At 27.3% G+C, this 21952-nt stretch overlaps 1 protein-coding gene and 1 long non-coding RNA gene across 2 annotated transcripts in view; both read right to left on the bottom strand.

The window, feature by feature from the left end:
* The window catches only part of LOC113389368, a 30106-nt gene extending 25124 nt beyond the window's left edge, over positions 1-4982 (bottom strand). Inside the window, exon 1 of the long non-coding RNA XR_003368245.1 lies at positions 4776-4982. This is a non-coding gene — a long non-coding RNA (uncharacterized LOC113389368). The remainder of the gene's footprint in view (positions 1-4775) is intronic.
* Positions 4983-16453: 11471 nt separating this feature from the next.
* LOC113389820 (sensory neuron membrane protein 1) overlaps positions 16454-21952 on the bottom strand; it is a 36621-nt gene continuing 31122 nt past the window's right edge. Inside the window, exon 9 of the mRNA XM_026626825.1 lies at positions 16454-16555. Coding sequence (XP_026482610.1) covers positions 16454-16555 — 102 coding nt within the window. The remainder of the gene's footprint in view (positions 16556-21952) is intronic.

The following is a 21952-nucleotide window of genomic DNA, read 5'->3' as shown; positions in this document are numbered from 1 at the left end:
AATGGTTTGTGAAGCAAAAACAGGATGCAATTATGAAATTTATCATGGTGAAGGAAGTCGGCTTCAAGATACAATTATACGCCTTCTACAGCCCTATAAAAACTTGTGGCATCATGTCTATATGGACAACTATTACAATAGTGTCGATACCTGTCAAGTCCTTTTACAACATGGAATTTGAAGTTGTGGTACTATACGCAAAAATAGAGAACTTCCTCCATATTTACAAGATATAACCCTGAGAAGAGATGAATCTGTGTTTCGTCGCCGAGGAGATATTCTTGTACAATGTTGGCAATCAAAAAGACTGGTTCGAATGATATCAACAATTCATTCAGCCAGTGTGATACAAAGCAGAAATGTAGATTGGAATACGAAACAAAATATTTGGAAGCCAACATGCGTTGTAGAGTATAATAAATTTATGAAATGTGTTGATCGAGCTGATCAGTACCTATCATATTATTCTATTATACGACGCACAAAAAAATGGACAAAAGGACAGTGATGTTTTTAATTAATGGAGCTCTTTTTAATGCCTTTAGAGTTTTTCAAACTCTGAATGCAAATTCAAAAATAAAATACAAAACTTTTCTGCACGATGTGGCCAAAGTATGGATAAATGAAAATGTTAAAGATAACATTGATGATCCCGGACCAAGTACATCTTATAGAAGAAATATATTCCCAAAGAGATTACTGGATGCCAGTAAACATAACATTGTAAAAATAACGGGTGGCAAGAAAATACATCCCCAAAGACAATGCCATGTTTGTGCTACTCATATAAAAAAAGAGTTTAACGTGTTTTATGTGCCAGTTATGTAACGTACCTCTTCATAAGGGTGAATGTTTCCATAAATTTCACACATGTAATAAGTACTAATGTAAGTAAAACTGTTTAGTTTATATATCTACTTTTGTTAATTGTTTTTGTTAGTTTTATGTTTAATTATACATTATTTAAATAAATTTATTATGTTTCAAAACAACCTTGTGTTTTTTTTATTATATATTCGATAATCAATATAATCGAACAATATCGAAAGCAAAATAATATAAAACTATTGTAGAATTATTGCCAATTCTAAAATCGAAGCATTTCGAAATTCTTGCAAATATAGGGAAATCTTTATCATTGAAGACAAGATTTTCAAAATTTAGATCCTGAGTTTGTAAAAAAAAACAGTAAATATTTATTATTATGTATGAAATTACATATGAATTTTATTTCCATCTAAAGAGAACGGATGCCGAGTAATATTTTTCTAAGACAATGGGTGATATAATATTATATAATTTTTGAAATTGTATCTTTTTATTAGATATTCTTCTCGAGTTTGTAACAATAAACCATTAATATGGACAATTATGTTAATGGTAATATAATAATATATTATGGGTAATAGAAATATTGTTCAGGAATCAAAAACTGTTGTGAGTATAGAAAAATTGAGTTTTTTGGTTCGAAAATCCAGATTTTGGGTGTTTTTAGGCCTAGACAGTTGTAATTTGAATATGTAATATTTTAAATATTTGTTTAAATATATAAAATGGTAAAAGTTAAAAATTTTGGAAAATAAATGCGTTATAAGCTATCAAAAGTATTAATACATCACTAATTTGGTGGCTTGTATGAGTAAAATTAGGTACATTTTAAATATTGTGTTATTTTATAAGTATTAGCCCTGAAAAGCTATAATTTGAATATGTTTTACCTTGCATATTGTTCCAAATATAAAAAATGCTTTAAGTCAAAAATTTTATAAAATAAACACTTTATTAGCTCTTACACAGCCTAAATAGATAAGCTTCTTGTTCGTCTTCAACATGCAGAATATCAATTTTGCAAATTGATTTAATATATTAATATTACCCCTAGAAAGCTCAAAATTGGATATGTGCAATTTCAAATATTTGTTTAAATATATAAAATACTATAAGTTATAAATTTTATAAAATAAACACTTTAAAAGCTCTTAAACAGCCTAAATACATAATCTTCTTCAGTCTTCAACATGCAGAATATCAATTTTGAAAATTGATTTAATATAATAATATTATAGTTAAAAATCTTTGATTTGGGTATGTGAGACTTCAAATATTTGTTTAAATATATAAAATATTAAAAGTTATAAATTTTATAAAATAAACACTTTATAAGCTCTTAAACAGCCTAAATACATAATCTTCTTGTTCGTCTTTAACATGGAGAATGTCAATTTTGAAAATTGATTTAATATATTAATATTGATCCTAGAAAGCTCAAATTTTGATATGTGAGACTTCAAATATTTGTTTAAATACATAAAATACTATAAGTTATAAAATATATAAAATAAATACTTTATTAGCCTAGATACATAATCGACTTATTTGTCTTCAACATACAGAATGTGAATTTTAAAAATTGATTTAATATATTAATATTATTGTTTACAATCTCTAATTTGGATATGTGAGACTTCAAATATTTGTTTAAATATATAAAATACTATAAGTTATAAATTTTATAAAATAAACACTTTATAAGCTCTCTATACATCATTTATGCTTAATATTAATAAATGTAGTTGAATTTTAAAAATTATTTTATATAATATCTGTTATCCCTATAAATCTGTAATTTGGATATATTATACTTAAAACCTTATTTTAAATATATAAAATACTAAACATCTTTATATATGAAATTTAATATAATTTTAATAACATTTAGTAACTCAGTTGCATGAATCTTAGTATAAAATCTGTTTCAAGACTTTAAATATAGTATCATTATTTTATTTTTGTATATAAAAAGCTGTAATTTAGATATGTAATATATTAAACATTTGCTTAAATATTAAAAATATTAAACATACCTAATTTTATAATGTATATTTTTTTAAAATATAAATTGCCACAGTGCAACAAATGAGATAAAATAAAATTTAGTAACCAATAAAAATTAATTACTAACAAAATAAAAAATAATTATTAACAAAATTGATTTTATACTACTTGCAACCAAGTGGTCTTTTACAGCTAATAATTTTATCTAATTATTTTATTACATTTATATTGTTTATTATTTTATTTATTTAAAAACAGGTTTGAAGTATTACATATTCGAATTATAGCCTTGTAGGAGTAATTAATCCATAAAAAATCAACTTTTAAAATCGCATTAAATTATTGTATCAAAACAACTCGAGGGCAAAATGGACTTCTTCGTTTTAAAAAATAATAAAAAATATTTTGCACTTGAAATACTGGTGTTTAATATTTTATATATTAAAACAATGTTTTAAGTATTACATATTAAAAGTACAGCTTTGTATGTGTAATAAATACAGAAAAAATAATTTTTGAAGTCAAAATTGTCTAATTATACAAAATTGTTTAGTTATACAAAATTCTAGAGCAAAATCGATCTCTTTCTTTTCATTAAATATTTAATAAAAATGACTTTTCGTTAAAAATTTAGTTATTTAATATTTTATAAATTTAAAATAATGCTTTAAGCATCACATATTTAACTTAGAGCTTCTGTGTATAATAATTTCAGAAAAATCTATTATCAAAGTCAAATTATTATAACGAAAGAATACTATAGCAAAATATGTGAACAATAATTTTGACTCTATTAACAATATAATAATTTATTATTGAATTTTATGTTTTTTTGACGTTTCAAGCCATTCTGGATCGAATGAGACAAAATTTGGAAAAAGTATTTGTGTGTGTGTCTCGTATGTGTGTGAACAGATTTTTCGACGCAAATCGACGTTTTCTCAAAAACTGCTGGATCGATTTCAAAATCGATAAAGACTATATAAGTTTTCTTGTAATAAAGTTTTTACAACAAAAATTTCGACGATTTTTATGATTTTTTTTTTGACCGTAGATACCATAGTCTTGTAGATCATACTAAAATATTACGGTCGTACGACAAGTCCTTTAATTTTAAAAATTCTTTAAAGTTTGCAAAAATTAGTATCGTTTTTTGGCATTTATCAAAACTAGACCTTTCATCGACGTTTTCTCAAAAACGCCTGAACCGATTTCAGAAATTTAAAAGCCATTTGATGTATCTCAATGAGGACTATCGTTTGTCAGTTCTGTGAGACGATCGGCCAAGCCGTTTTTTTGTAATTTGGAAAAAAGTGTTGAGCTTTTCGTCCACATTTAAGCTCAAACTACCGAATCGATTTTAAAAAATCAAAAACTGTTTGAAAGATATTAGTTGGGAATGGTACTGATTAGTTTTAGGTGAAAATCCACCGAGCCGTTTTCTTGTAATTAACTGTTGAAAAAAAAAATTAAGACGATTTTTAAGGAACTTTTTTTGGTGGTATATATCATGGTCTTATAGAACTTACTGAAATATTATGGCCTTACGACAAGTAGTTTAATTTTAAAAATTCATCAAAGTTTGAGAAAATGAGTAGTTATAGTTAAAATTAAAATTAGATGATTTACTTGGTATAACGATAGAGTATTTGGTCTCAATGCACATACTAAATCATTAAAGTCTTACAGAAACTGGTTCAATTATAAACATTGTTGATTTGTGAAAATTTGCTTTAAGAAAATACTCCGAGTTAACGTGTTCATTCGTTTTCAATTATGTGTAATAAATCCACTGGGAATACTTTTAGTCACTCTTAAATTAATTTATTTTTTATTGATTGAGTCGCTTATTTACACATATCGGAAAGTTCATGTAACTTGCCTCAAGGCAAAATACCACCACCAACTAGTTCATAATATTGCATGTTTCCATCACTTACCACAAATTCATAAATCCCGATTGGTTTCATTTTCACTTTTCAAACAATAACAACTGTTCAAAAAAAAACTGTCCAAAACACTTCCACGATCACTTTTATTTTTTAACTTGAACTAGTTCGATTTCCAATAAACCTATATATTATTTGTATTAATTGTTTATCGTATTATTAATTAAATTAATTTTTAATTAAATTTATTTAATAACAAATGTGTCTTTTATGGTTTCGGCCGCTTCGGTTGTTTATGCGGCACTGAGCGCGTGCGTCGCCTTATTTCAGGTTATATAGTAATAAGTATGGTAGAGAAGGGATAAACTAGTGGTGTATGGCATCGTGCCTTAAGGCAAATTGCTGGAACTTCCCGTACCGTAACGAAATGTTCGAGAAATTTTAAACGCTTTCAATTATATTGTTACAAATCTGAGCAAATCAAATGTAAATCATAAATCAATTTATCTCCAGAACATTAACAATTGTCATTTCATTTAGAATTCAATTTCAAAAAAAAATTGTTGTCTAATTTACACAAAATTGAAAAAGTGCTCCACAGTCTAAACGCATTGTCAAATAATTCTGTGCGACATTTTCACTTATACTGTGCTTAGCTTGGCACATTTTTCACATTTTTCAATAGATTTTTCGTTTTCACAAAATTGTTGATGGTTTACACAGCACATTTTTGGTGTTTTGCGAATATAACTTATTTCTGCATCAAGATAGATAATTTTGGTCTAAGGATGATAAAATCTAGATAAAATTTCCTAAATACTTTGTTAAGACTATATTTTTGTATATAGCTTTAGAAATAAACTACAAACCCGAGAACATGAACAAAATTTAAGTGGACTTTTATACCAAAAAGCATTTGATATTAAGTATGCACTGTTTATTTTTCATATTTTTTTAACGTAACTTTTTTTCGATTAAGATAGTTTTTTGGTCTAAAGACTAGAATCTAGATAGAATTTTCTGAAATCTTTACTAAGACTATTTATTCTTATATTGCTTTAGAAATAAACTACAAGCCCGAGAATATGAACAAAATGTAGTTGGATTTTTTCAAAACAGGAATCTATGAATTTTTAAAAATTCCCTTCGAGATTTCAAGACACTTTTATATTTTTTACATTTAAACAATAATTCAGCAAAGTCATATTTACACAAATATATCTACTCATTCTACACACTTTGAAAAAATGCTTAACTTAAAGTTATATTAATAATTATCATCATTTAGAAATAATGGAGAAAGCCCAGGGTCTTTGTGAATAATTTGATTTTTCATAATTTTACTACTAAACTTTTGGGCTTTGGAATAACTCTGTGCAACATTTTTACTTATACTGTGCTTAGCTTGGCGGCATTTTCACATTTTTCAATAGTTTTCACAAAATTGGAAAAGTGCTTTGCAGTACATAAACAGTCTAAACGCACTCGGGTAAACATTTGTACCAGAGTGGCGCTTAGAATGTGCTTATTCCGGGTCTTTTTTTTAATTTTTAATACAAAATTACACAAATGTTTTATAGAAAATAAAAAAGATAAAAGTAATAATTTTTTATCTTCAAAAGCAATTGTTTTGTCAATACAAGCAGAAAGTTTTTTAGATCATTCAAATCGGACGCTTAGTTCACTCAAAAACTGCCATTTTTTGCACATTTAGCTCTGTGTCTTCGAAATGGCGGGACCTGTCTTTGTCAAAAACTAATCACCTCTTCTCCCAATCATTACAAAATGAATGTTTTTTAAATCATTCAAATACATTACTCCGTTCTCTCATAAACTCGATTTGTATTTTCTGCACTCTTTGTTCCGTATCTCCGTAACGGCTGGACCTGCCTTTACCAAAAACTAATCAGTACGTCTCCTTATCAATAGGAATCGTATGTTTTTCAAACCATTCAAATCGGTTGATTCGTGCGCCCAAAACGTGACTGGAAAATTGTATCCATACATACACACACACACATCCATTTTTTCTGAGGTATGCCTTAAAATGTTCAGAAACCTTCAAAACGTTGAGAAATGCAAAAATTTTCATTTTCGATTTTTGGTCTATTATTATAACTACCCTATGGGAAGTTAAAAAATCTATATTTTTTATGTTAAATATTAGAAAAATACATAAAGTATATATCAAAGGCTTCAGTCTTAAATCGAGAGTACTTGTTCGGCATTTATTTTATTAACTCTTTAAATTTAACAAATATACATTTTTCGTATGCAGTATTAAATTATAACTATTATACAATATTTTACCAAAATTTTAAGTTATATTTTGCAAAAACAGTGGTCAGAAAAGCTTCTTAAAAATGTACACGTATATGTACGTACTCAAAATTATGTATTGGTGTCAAAATATTTGCATAAATTTTACAGATTTTTTTTGTACCTTACAGTTTATGCTAAAAAGTAGTAAATTCAGAATATTGTTGCTAAAAGCTTGTAGAAATATACAAAAGACTGGAATCAAGTTTTTAATTTCCATTAATAGTATTTAACCAAAAACCGAAGAAAACTTAAGTTTGAGTCAAGAAATTCAGACGCATGGGTACAAATTTTGGTTTGGGATTTTTTCATAATATAAACAAATTATTTACTCAAAATTTAAGTACTAGGTATTAAAACGTATAGTTCGTGGTACAATATACTAAAATTATAGCATTCTAATTTAAGCAGTACGGTTTTAGGAGATCCCTAAATATATATTATGAAAACCAACTTTATGCAAAAATAAAATTGAATAAAGTTGCTTTATGCCAAATTGCATTGACCTCCTCATAGTGTGAAAATCGATTTAATCAATTATAATTTGTTTTGTTAATGAATTACTTTTCCACCTGTTTACCTGTTTACTTCTCTTAATTTTTACTTTTCTACCTGTTTACCTGTATACCTGTATACCTGTCTTCTTCTCTACTTATATACATTTCTATGTGACTTAATATCTATTTCACAATAACACTAATATTAATTATTATATTATTATATTATATGTATTTGTATAGAATTCAATCAAAATCCTAGACGTCCTATTAAAATTAATTTTTAAATAATGACTAACTTTATTTTTTTTTAATTTTCAGGATACTGAGAATTAAGGCGATTATTATGGTGAGTGAATTTTTATTATTTTATATATATATATATATATATATATATATATATAAATATTTATGTATTAAGACCAAGTCTTAATACATTTATCTAATTTAAAAAATGGGCAAAATTGCTTAAAATTTTAAACTGCATACTAGTATTTAAATATATATATATATTTCTATTTATTTTCGGAAAAGTAAAATCACATTCCTCAGTGCAAAAATCTTATTTTATTTTGTCTATCAATATTATATAATATCGATTTTAAACAAGATATTATCGAAAGTGTGTGGTCGGATGAAAACTTGTTTCGATTATCGAAAAATTTCCATGGAATCTTGTCTGTAACATCGATGAAAACCAGTTGACAACAAAATTAAGTAAGATTTATAATATACTCAAATTTTTACTAAATAAAAATAAATACATCCTAAAACAATTTTGAATAATGTTTATTAGTAATATGGTAACACTCGTGATGCACACATTTATTAGTGTCGTCAATCATTATACACATTTATATAATGATAAATTATAAATTATATATTTATAATAGCATTAAAAATGTGTATAATATTTAAAAACTATACTGTAATTAAAGTCATACTTCAAATATAACATGATCGGTTTGTCGTTGTAATTAGCATTTAGAAATGAACTTTCATTAGATTAATGAAGTAATTGCTGATTAATAAATTCTTTAATATTTGCGCCTAAACAAATATTGTTTTCACAATTTCACTCATCATCATATAATATTTGTGTTTGAAGAACTTCATGTAATTAAAATTAACATACATTCATTGACTGCTTGTATTTTTTTTTACTTTTTCGCTGGCGATATAATATCATTCTTTGAACAGCTGTAATATCTGTCTTGTCCAAAAAATATTTTCCATTTTGATAACTTCAAAGGTTTATAGAAACTACGAATAATATAGAAATAATTTATAATCAATAAACTTACGTTTAGTACACGGCTCAGATATTTAATTTGTTTTATTATTTTCAAAGAACAGGGTAAAATATTCTTCTGATTCAGGCATTTTTCATTGAATTAAGATTTGTACTACGATGTAACTTTAAAATGTTTATTTATCTATCTATGTCGATTTCCTTGTTGATATCGGTACGCATACAACGACAGATCTATATTCATATACACGACGACTAATCACAATCGACCCGTACAGAAATGATATCATCGAGAGCGAATGACGAATCATTGGCACTCGACCTTGCCGTAACGCAATTTTGTTGCATTTGCACGGATTCACACCTTAGTCGCGCATAAATAATATTTCGTAATAAATTTTATTGGCAGACCACTGGGCTTTCACCGGCCTACCCTACGAGTCACAGCAAACTAGGAGGCAGTAATTAATGAATGCAAAAGGAATCATTCCCATGTGAATCTATCCTAATAGCAACAGTATCGTTTGTCCGTTCGGATGGAATCCTTTATAAAGCATTTCTCTCTCTATTCGAGAGAGCATTTTAGGAGAGACGTGTCAGTGGCAACACGGTTCGATACACAAGAGTACCCACAATCCACCACAAGAGGTGTAATATATATAAAGAGAGAGACAATCCCAGACAAACATACAAACTCACACTAAAAACAACATGTATGTATTAATATATATATATATATATATATATATATATATATATATATATATATGGGGATTATATGTAGCCAAAAAAATAATAAAAACAAAGGCGAAGGAATAAAATCCGAACAAATATACGCCCAGTACTTAGGAACACACGTCGGGAACAAAATCGAAATGATACAGGAGATTTTTGTTAAGAGGTTTGTGAATTGTTGACCTACTGGCGAGTTATTGTATACTCCTTCTCAAAAAAATATAATAGAAATTAAGATAAAAAAATCAGTAACTTTACCAGGACCAGTATAAAAACTTTATATATGAAAAGTACGTGGATTTTTATTTTTGAATTAAAACTTCTTTAGGCGCGACTAGTGTGTAAATCCGTATAATTGCAACGGAAGTGCGTTACGGCAGATAAGTTAATATAAGAGTCGAGTGCCAATGGTTCGTCATTTGCTCTCGATGATATCATTACTATACGGATCGATTGTGATTAGTCGTCGTGTATGTGAATAGAGATCTGTCGTTGAATGCGTACCGGCATCAACGTTGTATGCTTACCGATATCAACAAGAGATTCGGCATAGATAAATAAATAAACATTTTAAAGTTACATCGTAGTACAAATCTTGATTTAATAAAAATGCTTGAATCAGAAGAATATTTCACTCTTTTTCTTTTAGATAATAAAACAAATTAAACATTTGTGCCATGTTTTGAACGTAAGTTTATTGATTAGAAATTATTTTTATATTATTCGTAGTTTCTATAAATCTTTAAAGTCATTAAAATAGAAAATATGTTTTAGGCAAAACAGATATTACAGCTGTTCAAAGAATGATATTATATCGCCAGCGAAAAAGTAAAAAAATACAAGCAGTCAATGAATGCATGTTAATTTTAATTGCATGAAGTTCTTCAAACACAATTATTACATGATAAGTGAAGTTGCAAAAACAATATTTGTTTAGACGTTGTTTAACATAATTGACTATATATTTATAATATATTTATTTTGGTTAGCTCGTCAGTAGCGTCCTTTTACTAATTTATTTCAGTTTGTTCGTCAGTAGAGTCCCTTCATTAATTTATTTTGCTTAGCTTGCCAATCTATTAATTTAAGTTATGTACCATTAATATCTATAATTGTATAATTGTGTTGTATAAATATAAATATAAATAAATAAATAAATAAATAGAGTTCCTTCTTTAATTTATTTTAGTTTGTTCGTCAGTAGAGTCTCTTTACTAATATATTTCAGTTTGCTCGTTTAATTCAAGAATATTATAGAATTTTTTAATCAAGAATTACTTCATTTCTCTAATGAAGGTTTATTTCTAAATGCTAATTACAATGACAAACCGATCATGTCATATTTGAAGTATGACTTTAAATACATTATTGTTTTAAAATGTTATAAATATTTTTAATCCCATTATAAATATATAATTTATAATTTATCATTATATAAATGTGTATAATGATTGATACTAATAAATCAAATTTTTATGAAGGTAGGTCTAGCGGTTTCGGAGATCTAGTAAAAAAAGTAAAAAAATGCCATTTGGCGGTCAAAAATGATCATTAGACATATGCACATCAAATTATCAGATATTTTGTAGAGATTTTAACCATAAGTATAAATTTTGTTTACATTCCTATGGGTTCCGTACCAATGTTTATCCGTTAGACGGCGACGCAGCGCTTACTCGCTTCGATAATTCGTTTCTATGCAGTTAAAGCAGTACGATTTTCCAAAATATTTCTAAACTAGTGGTGTATGGCATCGTGCCTTCAGGCAAACTGCTGGAACTTCCCATACCGTAATAAACTATTCTAAGAATGTTAAAGGTTTTCGATCAATCGGATTTAAAATAAAGTACATTGTCTATTATTTATGGGAATTCTTTAATCTTTTTTATATACTTTAAAATCGCTTTTGAAATCAACAAAATAATTCTAATTTATTTATTTATTATACTACTCTCGTTTTATTTTGGTGAAATCTCTCAGACGTGTCTCGAATATCGATCTTGTGTCTTATATCGATACTCTTGTATTGTTTTTTTCCGTTTTTTTTAAAGTCGAAACGTTAACAGCACGTTTTTAAAAGTTTTCGAAACGATTCCTCTGTGCATTGTTTGCATAGACAAGTAATTCGATTCGGTCGAAACAGGGAAGAAAAACCTATGGAAAATGTATTAATAATAAGTAGTAATTGATTATTTTATTTATTTATTAAATTTCCGGCTTAAAATATTTTTTGATCTGACTACATCCTAATTATTATTAATATTATGATCTCATAGAAACTGCTGAAGAAAACGTATTAGTAGGACCGTGGAGGCCCAGTGGTTTCATACTAGTAAAAAATACTTTTATTATATGTACTAAATTTGACAATTTAAATTTTTTTTATGAAAACTGGTGGTTTTATATTTTGTATATTTAGACCAACAACAAATTTATATTTATTTAAATTAAATTTATACAATTTAATGTATTTATTTATTTTTAAAAATATTTGAACTTTTTTTATATATCTAAAATTGTTACAAAACTCTGTCGAGTTTTGCATTGTAGGATTTCGTATATTTTAATGATAAACGTTTAAAAATTTCTAATTATTTAAAAATTTAAATATTTAACAAACATTGGTAATAGATCTGTTATGAAAGATGCAAAATTATTTATACAGTTTTTTAAGAAAAATAATTATTTAAAAAGTCGAACGTTTATGTAAATTGCAAAACCCTTGTAAATTATTATAAAATTATTTAAAAATCTAACAGAATGTTATAAAAAAATAAAAAATACATATTTTGCAATTACAATTACATATTTTGCTAATTTTTATAAGACTTTGTTATTATTATATTTTATAAGATTTTATTAACCCAATATATGATGTAACGATTTCAAATATTATAAAATGCCTATTATTTTAAAAAAAATTTCAAGGTCGCACCGTTTGTATTACTACTTCGTAATTTTACTCAAATATTCTTCAATATGTCTATTATAGCAGCAAATACTAAAATTTTTGACTTTGTAAAAAAAAATCGGATTATAATTTTTTTTTATCAACTGGTGCACTCAAAGCAATCATATTGAAGAAAATTTTGTTACTTTCAAAAAATTCTCTTGGTCGCACCGTTTGTATTACAACTTTGTAATTTGCCTCAAATATTCCTCAATATGTCTATTAAGACAGCAAATACTAAAACTAATAATTTTTTTCACAGAACACGAAATAAGAACAATTTACCCCATAAATGCATTAAAGTATAAATTTTGTAAGTTAATGAGGAACCTTTGTATATCAGCACTTGACTGGAATTTTTCCCAATTTTTTTTATTCAATTTTAGATTATGTAAACATTATCTAATATTCAAAATAAAGATCTAAATATATTCTCTCGTCGTTGAGTAATAAAATGTTACAAAAGAATCTTTTCTTAAGAACTCGACAGAAAGAATATTCTCTTCTCTAAGAAACTAAAATAAAAGCACTCTATTTTAAATGCAGGAAATTACACATAATTATTCTGATGATGATTCTGATAAAATTATAATTTAATTGTGTAATTAATTAATTATTTAAATTAATTCGGCAATTGTCGAATTTAGACAGAGATATTGACATATGAAATTTGACACAAAAATAATTTCCATTTTCAATTCTGATTTATGAGTATACCGAGCTGTTGTAGAGTGTTTTAGTGTTATACAATATTATTCACATTTTAATTTCAAACAACTTTTTTAAATATGCACTTTAGTTTAAACAAATAGTTAAAAAAATACAAGTCATTTTCCAAAAAAATATCCTTAATGTTTTACCATACTCGTCCTAGCAAGACCAAAGCTCTTACTACAAAGCCACGATAAGTTTTCAGATAAAAGTGATTTCGTAACTGAAATGGGTATTTCAGAAGCAATTCAGTTCAGATGATAAATAATTGTAGTGAATTGAATTACATAAAATAATACAAGTATCGTCTAACAACAACAAAAGTAATTGCTCAACAAATTATATTGTTAACAACTTTCACTTGAATTGTTCTTATTTTTTTCGTTGATACAATTAAAATCGTATCATGATATAAATATTAAGACAAATGCTCTATCTGGAAATGTAAATCCTAAAATTGATGATTTTGTAATAATAAAATGCATTATGTAATATGTAAACTCATATTGTCATGTAATTGAATAAAAGTGGTTAATTGTTTATAGAATCATCGATTTTAGTATTTGTTGTTATATAAGACATATTGAAGAATATTTGAGGAAAATTATAATGTTGTAATACAAACGGTGCGACCAGGAGAATTTTTTTAAAGTAACAAGATTTTCTCCAATATGATTGCTTTGAGTGCACCAGTTGATAAAAATAATTTATAATTCGATTTTTTTCTACAAAATCATCAATTTTAGTATTTGCTGGCTTAATAGACATGTCAAGTTGTAACTGTGTGGAATTAGAACATTCTAAAACAAAAATTGCGATCAGGAGATTTTTTTAGATAATATTTTCAATTGTAATGTTCTTTGTGTACCCATTTGTATAAATTTTTATGAACTCTCAGTGCACGAGTTTTTTCAGCAAATTATCGTGTTTGGCATTATTTTTGATAGAATTACAATCTTTCCATCAATTTTCTTAAATTTTTTTACTTTCACCCTCAACAGGGAATTTCCAGGCACATTATTCAAATTTATATGATTTTTTTTTAATTTTAACCCTCTGTGCGCGAGTTTTTCCAGCAAATTATCGTTTGGTATCATTTTTGATAGAATTACAATCTCTTCAGCAATTTTAATAAATTTTTGAAGACTTTTTTTACTTTCACTCTCAACAGGGAATTTCCAGGCACATTATTCAATTTTTTTTTTTAATTTAACCCTCAGTGCGCGAGGTTTTCCTACAAATTATTGTGTTTGGTATCATTTTTGATAGAATTACAATCTCAATAATAATTTCGAAGGTTTTTAAAGACACTTCATGGCTTTACTTTCGAAATGCATTCTAATTCGATATAATTGCATCGATTTAATCGATGTATCGATCGATTATCGAACGTGTAACTAATTACTTTATAATATCGAATGAAAGGCTTTCACCCAATCGATAACTATTGGGTTTTTGTTACCATAATAAAATTTATCGATATTGGTAAAATAATTGTTTGTAACATAATTCACACATATATATCAAAAATTGGTAAAATAATAAAAGAGAGGTTTATTTTTTTGCCAGAAAATTTGATTTGCTAATTTTTGTATTTTTTAGACATTTCTAGTCATTTTGAATCATTTGTAGAAATTTTAAAAATAATTTTATTACACCTTTTCCAACTAAAGTGCTCTTTCATATATCCCAGTTGTTTTCTTATCCTTGATTTTTATTTTAGCCAAATTTATGTAATTTTCTTCCTAAACTAATTCTGCTAAGTAAATTATAATCGAATTCTGCCAGAAGGATCCTTTATCCTTGATATCCTTGATAATTTATTCAATGTTTGGTCCCTTGAGAGTTTCTTCCAATTTCTCATATGCAAATTCTGAATTCTCTTTGAAACAAGAATTCTCGAGGAATTTGGGAGTTTCCAAGTTTTAGAATTCCCTAAGGCCACTTATAAGGGTCTAAATTGACCTTAAGTGATTTCATTAGATTAATAAATAAGGGATAGTGAATATTGTAAATTAATTATAAAGTTTGACTCGTAAATTTGGCATATTTGTGGAAGCAAACTAGCAAATTGAATTACTTGGTAATAAAATTTTCTCTATATAAAAATAATTTTTAATTCGATTTTTTTGTACAAAATCATCAATTTTAGTATTTGCTTGTTTAATAGACATATTAAATAATATTTGAGTCAAATTACAAAGTTGTAATACAAACGGTTCGACCAGGAGATTTTTTTTTGAAAGTGACAAGATTTTTTTCCAATATTTGAGTGCACCAATTGATAAAAATAATTTTTAATCCGATTTTTTTTCTACAAAATCATCAATTTTAGTATTTGCTATAATAATAGACATATTGAAGAATGTTTTAGTCAAATTACAAAGTTGTAATACAAACGGTGCGACCAGGAGAATTTTTTTTTGAAAGTAACAAGATTTTTTTCCAAATTTTGAGTGCATTCTGTACCAGTTGATAAAAATAATTTTTTATCCGATTTTTTTCTACAAAGTCAACAATTTTAGTATTTGCTGTCTTAATAGATTTATTGAAGAATATTTGAGTGAAATTATAAAGTTGTAATACAAACGGTGCGACCAGGACAAATTTTTAAAATTCAATTATACTATTAATTATTTATATTTATTAAAATAACAATTTCTATGTTGCATCACATTTATTATGATAAATTATTTTACATAATAGTAACAACAATTTAGTAATGCTAAATTAAATTTAAACATTAAATTTATCTATTTTTATCTTAAATTTAATAGGTAATTTTGATATTTTTAAAATACATATTATATAGAGTTAAACTTTGTAAAGTAATTTTTATAATAACAAATGAAATGAAAAATCTGAATTTTTTAAGAGTTTAAAATTTTTAACCCTAAGTGCGTGATATTTTTTTAACAAATTTAATTTACAACACATAGGGCTTTTATAATACATCTATAATAATAATTTATAAAATATTGTTATAAAACCCAAAAACAAAAATTACAAATTTTAGTTTTCCAAAAAAAAAACTAGTGCATATTTACCCAACTATTTTTACTACTATCTTTTACTACCCTCAGTCTTCTTATCATTTCCAATACTGACTCCAAAACCTTGTCGTGACTTCTACTTGCAATTCGACCCTTTTCGGGCCCCAGGCCCTTCGCTAATATCGACCAGAGCCGGACTTTTTCGGCCCATTAAAAGCATTTGGATTTTTTGTGGTACCATTTGGAGCCGGAGTATGGTGAATTTTGAACTCTTATCCTTGTAGTATAGGAGAATCGAGGCCAAGACCCCAAAAGACCCTAAAATTATCAAGGCCCAACGCCCTATGTTGACGTACCTTAGGGTGCGGAAAAGCCTGGGGGAAAAGGAAAATTATAAGTACAATTATATGTTCTAAGGCGTTTTGTGGGTTAAGGAGTTGTTGGGTGTTGTTGTGTTGTTAGACAAAGTTGTAGATTATTTAATTTGCTATGAATTTGATGTATGAACCATTTATATAAAACGACAGCTTCAAAAGTTACAACTAGTTTTATAAATAAAAACGCATCGTTTTTTTGTGTTTGTGCCGTATGAAATTTGTGGGTGCAATTTTGGGTTTGGAGGCGTTTTGTGGGTATAAGGAATAAAATGGTACAATTTTACGTTCTAAGGCATTTTGTGGGTTAATGAGTTGTTGCGTGTTGTTGTGTTGTTAGACAAAGTTGTAGATTATTTAATTTGGTATTAATTTGTTATATGAACCATTCATATAAAACGACAGCTTCAAAAGTTACAACTAGTTTTGTAAATAAAAACTCATCGTTTTTTTGTATTTGTGTTGTATGAAATTTATTTTCAAATTTATATATATTTTTTTTTAATTTTAATCCTCAGTGCACGAGTTTTTCTAACAAATAATCATATTTAGCATCATTTTTGATATAATTACAATATCAATAGTAATTTTCAATTTTGATGTTCTTCGTGTACCCATTTGTATAAATTTTTATGATTTTTTTTCAAATTTTAACCTTCAGTGCACGTGTTTTTTCAACAAATTATCGTATTTGGTCTCATTTTTGATAGAATTACAATCTCTTCATCAATTTTCTTGAATTTTTGAAGACTTTTTTTACTTTCACTCTCAACAGGAATTTCCAGGCACATTATACAAATTTATATGATTTTTTTTAAATTTTAACCTCAGTGCACGAGTTTTTTCAGCAAATTATTATGTTTGGTGTCATTTTTGATAGAATTACAATGTATGTATGACACTTATGAATTTGTTATTTGAACCATTCATGTAAAACGAGAGTTTCAAAAGTTACAACTGGTTTTGGAAATAAAAACACACCATTTTTGGTAATTGTGTTGTATGAGATTTGTGTTTTTTTTTGTGGGTGCAATTTTGGGTTTGGAGGCGTTTTGTGGGTATAAGGAGTTGTTGTATGTTGGTATGTTGTTAGACAATGTTGTAGACAATTTAATTCTATATGAATTTGTTGTATGAAACATTTGTATAAAACGAGTGCTTCAAAAGTTACAAATAGTTTTATGAACACTAGACATTGCCTGTAGTGTTGAACTACGATTTCAAAGTTGACGGTTTCTAAAGCAATTTATGAGTATAAGGATTGTTTTAGATGGTTGTGATATTAGAAAAACTTGTAGATAATTAGATTTTATATAAATCTCCCGAATACATCATTCACATATATCAATTAGTTTTGAACTTAAAAATATTTTTATAGAATCAAGCATTCAAATTTTTAGAGAATAGAGAAGAGATCTAGTAACGTAGTAGCTAATTACTATTACAATTACAATTGTACTGATTTCAATACGTTTTGAATCGACTTTTTAACCTTGATGAGAGACAATAAATAATATAACATTACAACAACAATATATAATAAATAATTACATGGATCACATGGATGGATGAGTAATCTGACATAACCTGTTTTCCGAGAATAAAATCCATTATATATTTATTATTTATTACTCTGACATGTTTCATTTCAGAGATGATGATTATGTAATAAATAACATTTAAATGTAATTGGTAATTACTGAGGGTTGCACATTGTCATTTTTCACTTAAATAATCTACAAATTTGGTCTAATATTTGAAGGCACTAGGACAAAATATAAAATATTAGATCTGATAATAAATATTATATTTAATATAATATTTTGTTATGAATTTGACGATTAACAAATCATATTGAGTTACATAATTGAGTTCATTGCCTCCATTCATTGTCTTTCACAATCAAATCGTTCATCAAATACTATAAAGAGGATAATAGGAGAGCTGGTGTAAATTTTACTTCTCTAAAAAAAGAGGTTCACACGCGATTGATGTAAAACTTATTTGCTACTGTACAAGATGGCATTTAAGTAAAAATAAATACGTCATATAACAATTTTGAATAATGTTTATTAGTAATATGGTAACACTAGTGACGCCCATATTTATTAGTGTCGACCATTATACACATTTATATAATGATAAATTATAAATTATATATTTATAGTAACATTAAAAATATGTATAATATTTAAAAATAATAATGTAATTAAAGTCATACTTCAAATATGACATGATCGGTTTGTCGTTGTAATTAGCATTTAGAAATGAACCTTCATTAGAGAAATGAAGTAATTGCTGATTAATAAATTTTATAATATTCGTTCACACAGTGGATTATGTTAAACAACGCCTAAAGAACTTCATGTAATTCAAATTAACATACATTCATTGACTGCTTGTTAACTTTCCGTAGGGTAAGTTATTGTAAAAATCGAAATTGAAAATTTTTACATTTCTTCACGTTTTGAAGGTTTCTGAACATTTTGGCATACCTCAGATAAAACGAATGTGTCTGTGCGTGTATGTATGTATGAATACAATTTTCGTCCACGTTTTAGGGCGCACGGATCAACCGATTTGAATGGTTTAAAAACATTCGATTCCCATTGATAAGGAGATGTGCTGATTTGTTTTTGGCAAAGGCAGGTGCAGCCGTTACGGAGATACGGAGCAAAGAGTGCAGAAAATACAAATCGAGTTTTTGAGCGAACGGAGTATCGGATTTGAATAATCTAAAAAAACATTTATTTTGTAATAATTGGGAAAAGAAGTGATTATTTTTTTGGCAAAGACAGGTCCTGCCATTTTGAAGATACAGAGCTAAATGTGCAAAAAATGGCAGTTTTTGTGTGAACTAAGCATCCGATTATGAATGATCTAAAAAAACTTTCTGCTTGTATTGACAAAACAATTGCTTTTGAGGATAAACAATTCTAACATCTTTTTTTAATTTTCCATAAAATACTTTCGTAATTTTGGATTAAAAATTCAAAAAATCACCCAGGCTAAGCACAGTCTAAGCGCCACTCTGGTACAAATGTTAACCCAAGTGCGTTTAGACTGTTATGTACAGGAGCACTTTTCCAATTTTGTGAAAACTATTGAAAAAAATGTGAAAATGCCGCCAAGCTAAGCACAGTATAAGTGAAAAAGTCGCACAGAATTATTTGCAAATGCGTTTAGACTGTGACTATACGGGAGCACTTTTTCGCATTTTGTGTAAATTAGGCAACTATTTTTTTTTTAAATGAATTCGAAATGAAATGACGATTGTTAATGTTCTGGATATAAATTAGTTTCCTCCAGCTCTCATCTAATTTTTCGACCCAGTATCTCATATTGTCAATTCAATTTCTCATCCAAGGTTACAACGGCAACACATTAGCGGCGGCAACTCCAATAAATAATCTCCTAAGATTAGAATTACGTAACTTCTGAGCAAGAATGACATTAGTAGTAGTAGTTGACCAGGTTGAACTGTTGGAGATTCAACTTAATCATTATCTGGAGGAGAGTTATTGTCTATTGTTTTTTACTTTACTGGTGCTACTTGACACCAGAAGATGGTAATAGAAAATCCATAGATGGTAATAGAATGGAACTAGTGGTGTATGGCATCATGCCTTAGGGCAAATTGCAGGAACTTCCCGTACCGTAATGAAATATTCGAGAAATTTTAAACGTTCTCAAATATATTATTACAAATATTGTAACTTTCATTATTGTTGCTATCTTGTTATATCTGTGTAAATCAAATGTAAATCATAAATCAATTTATCTCCAGAACATTAACAATCGTCATTTCATTTCGAATTCAATTTCAAAAAAATACCTAAGTTGCCTAATTTACACAAAATTGAAAAATCCGCTCCCGTACAGTCACAGTCTAAACGCATTTGCAAATGATTCCGTGCGACATTTTCACTTATACTGTGCTTAGCTTGGCGGCATTTTCACATTTTTCAATAGTTTTTCACAAAATTGGAAAAGTTCTCCAGTACATAAACGGTCTAAACGCACTTGGGTAAACATTTGTACCAGAGTGGCGCTTAGACTGTGCTTAGCCTGGGCAATTTTTTTTAATTTTTCAATCCAAAATTACAAAAATATTTTATGGAAAATAAAAAAAAATGTAATAATTTTTTATCCTCAAAAGCAATTGTTTTGTTGATACAAGCAAAAAGTTTTTTAGATAATTCAAACCCGTTCACCCAAAAACTGCCATTATTTGCACATTCAGCTCTGTATCTTCGAAATGGCGGGACCTGCCTTTGCCAAAAAGTAATCACCTCTTCTCCCAATCATTACAAATTGAATGTTTTTTAAATTATTCAAATCCGATACTCCGTTCTCTCAAAAACTCGATTTGTATTCTCTGCACTCTTTGCTCCGTATCTCCGTAACGGCTGGACGTGCCTTTGCCAAAAACTAATCGGCACATCTCCCTACCAATAAGAATCGAATGTTTTTTAAACCATTCAAATCGGTTTATACGTGCGCCCGAAAACGTGGACGAAAATTGTATTCATACATACATACACACACTGACACATCCGTTTTATCTGAGGTATGCCAAAATATTCAGAAACCTTCAAAACGTCGAGAAATGCAAAAAAAAAATATTTTCTATTTTCGGCCCATTACTATAACTACCCTACGGGAAGTTAAAAATACAAGCAGTCAATGAATGTATGTTAATTTTAATTACATGAAGTTCTTCAAACACAAATATTATATGATGAGTGAAGTTGCGAAAACAATATTTGTTTAGGCGTTGTTTAACATAATCCACTGTGTGAATGAAAATTATAGATCTTATTAATCAGCAATTACTTTATTTCTCTAACGAAGGTTCATTTCTAAATGCTAATTACAATGACAAACCGATCATGCCATATTTGAAGTACGACTTTAATTACACTATTGTTTTTAAATATTATACATATTTTTAATGCTATTATAAATATATAATTTATAATTTTTCATTATATAAATGTGTATAATGGTTAACGTAATAAATGTGTGCATCACGAGTGTTACCATATTACTAATAAACATTATTCAAAATTGTTATATGATGTAAACTTAAGAAGCAAATAAGTTTTACTTCAATCCCGTGTGAACCTTACGCGCACTCATTTTTTTATATTTAGGAAGGTCACCAATAAATTTCAGATATAAATTAGGAAATTTATTTTCTTGCTCTAGATTTCTGGATGATGATATCATTGAAGATCATCATGGTTCAGGGACCAAAAGACAATCGGTAATAAATTCAAAGTAAACCAAATGCCATATCAGATCTTTGCGAAATAACTTGACTGGTTTGTCCATTATATTTTTATTATTATTAATATTGTTTATTGCAAAAGACATTGTTGGTCGACGACATTT

This window comes from Ctenocephalides felis, unplaced genomic scaffold (genome assembly GCF_003426905.1).
Source record: "Ctenocephalides felis isolate EL2017-DRISC unplaced genomic scaffold, ASM342690v1 CF-g0.4_SCAFFOLD_03573, whole genome shotgun sequence".
NCBI classification, from domain to species: domain Eukaryota; kingdom Metazoa; phylum Arthropoda; class Insecta; order Siphonaptera; family Pulicidae; genus Ctenocephalides; species Ctenocephalides felis.
The sequence above is the reverse complement of the archived record's forward strand: the minus strand, read 5'-3'. Positions and strand labels throughout refer to the sequence as shown.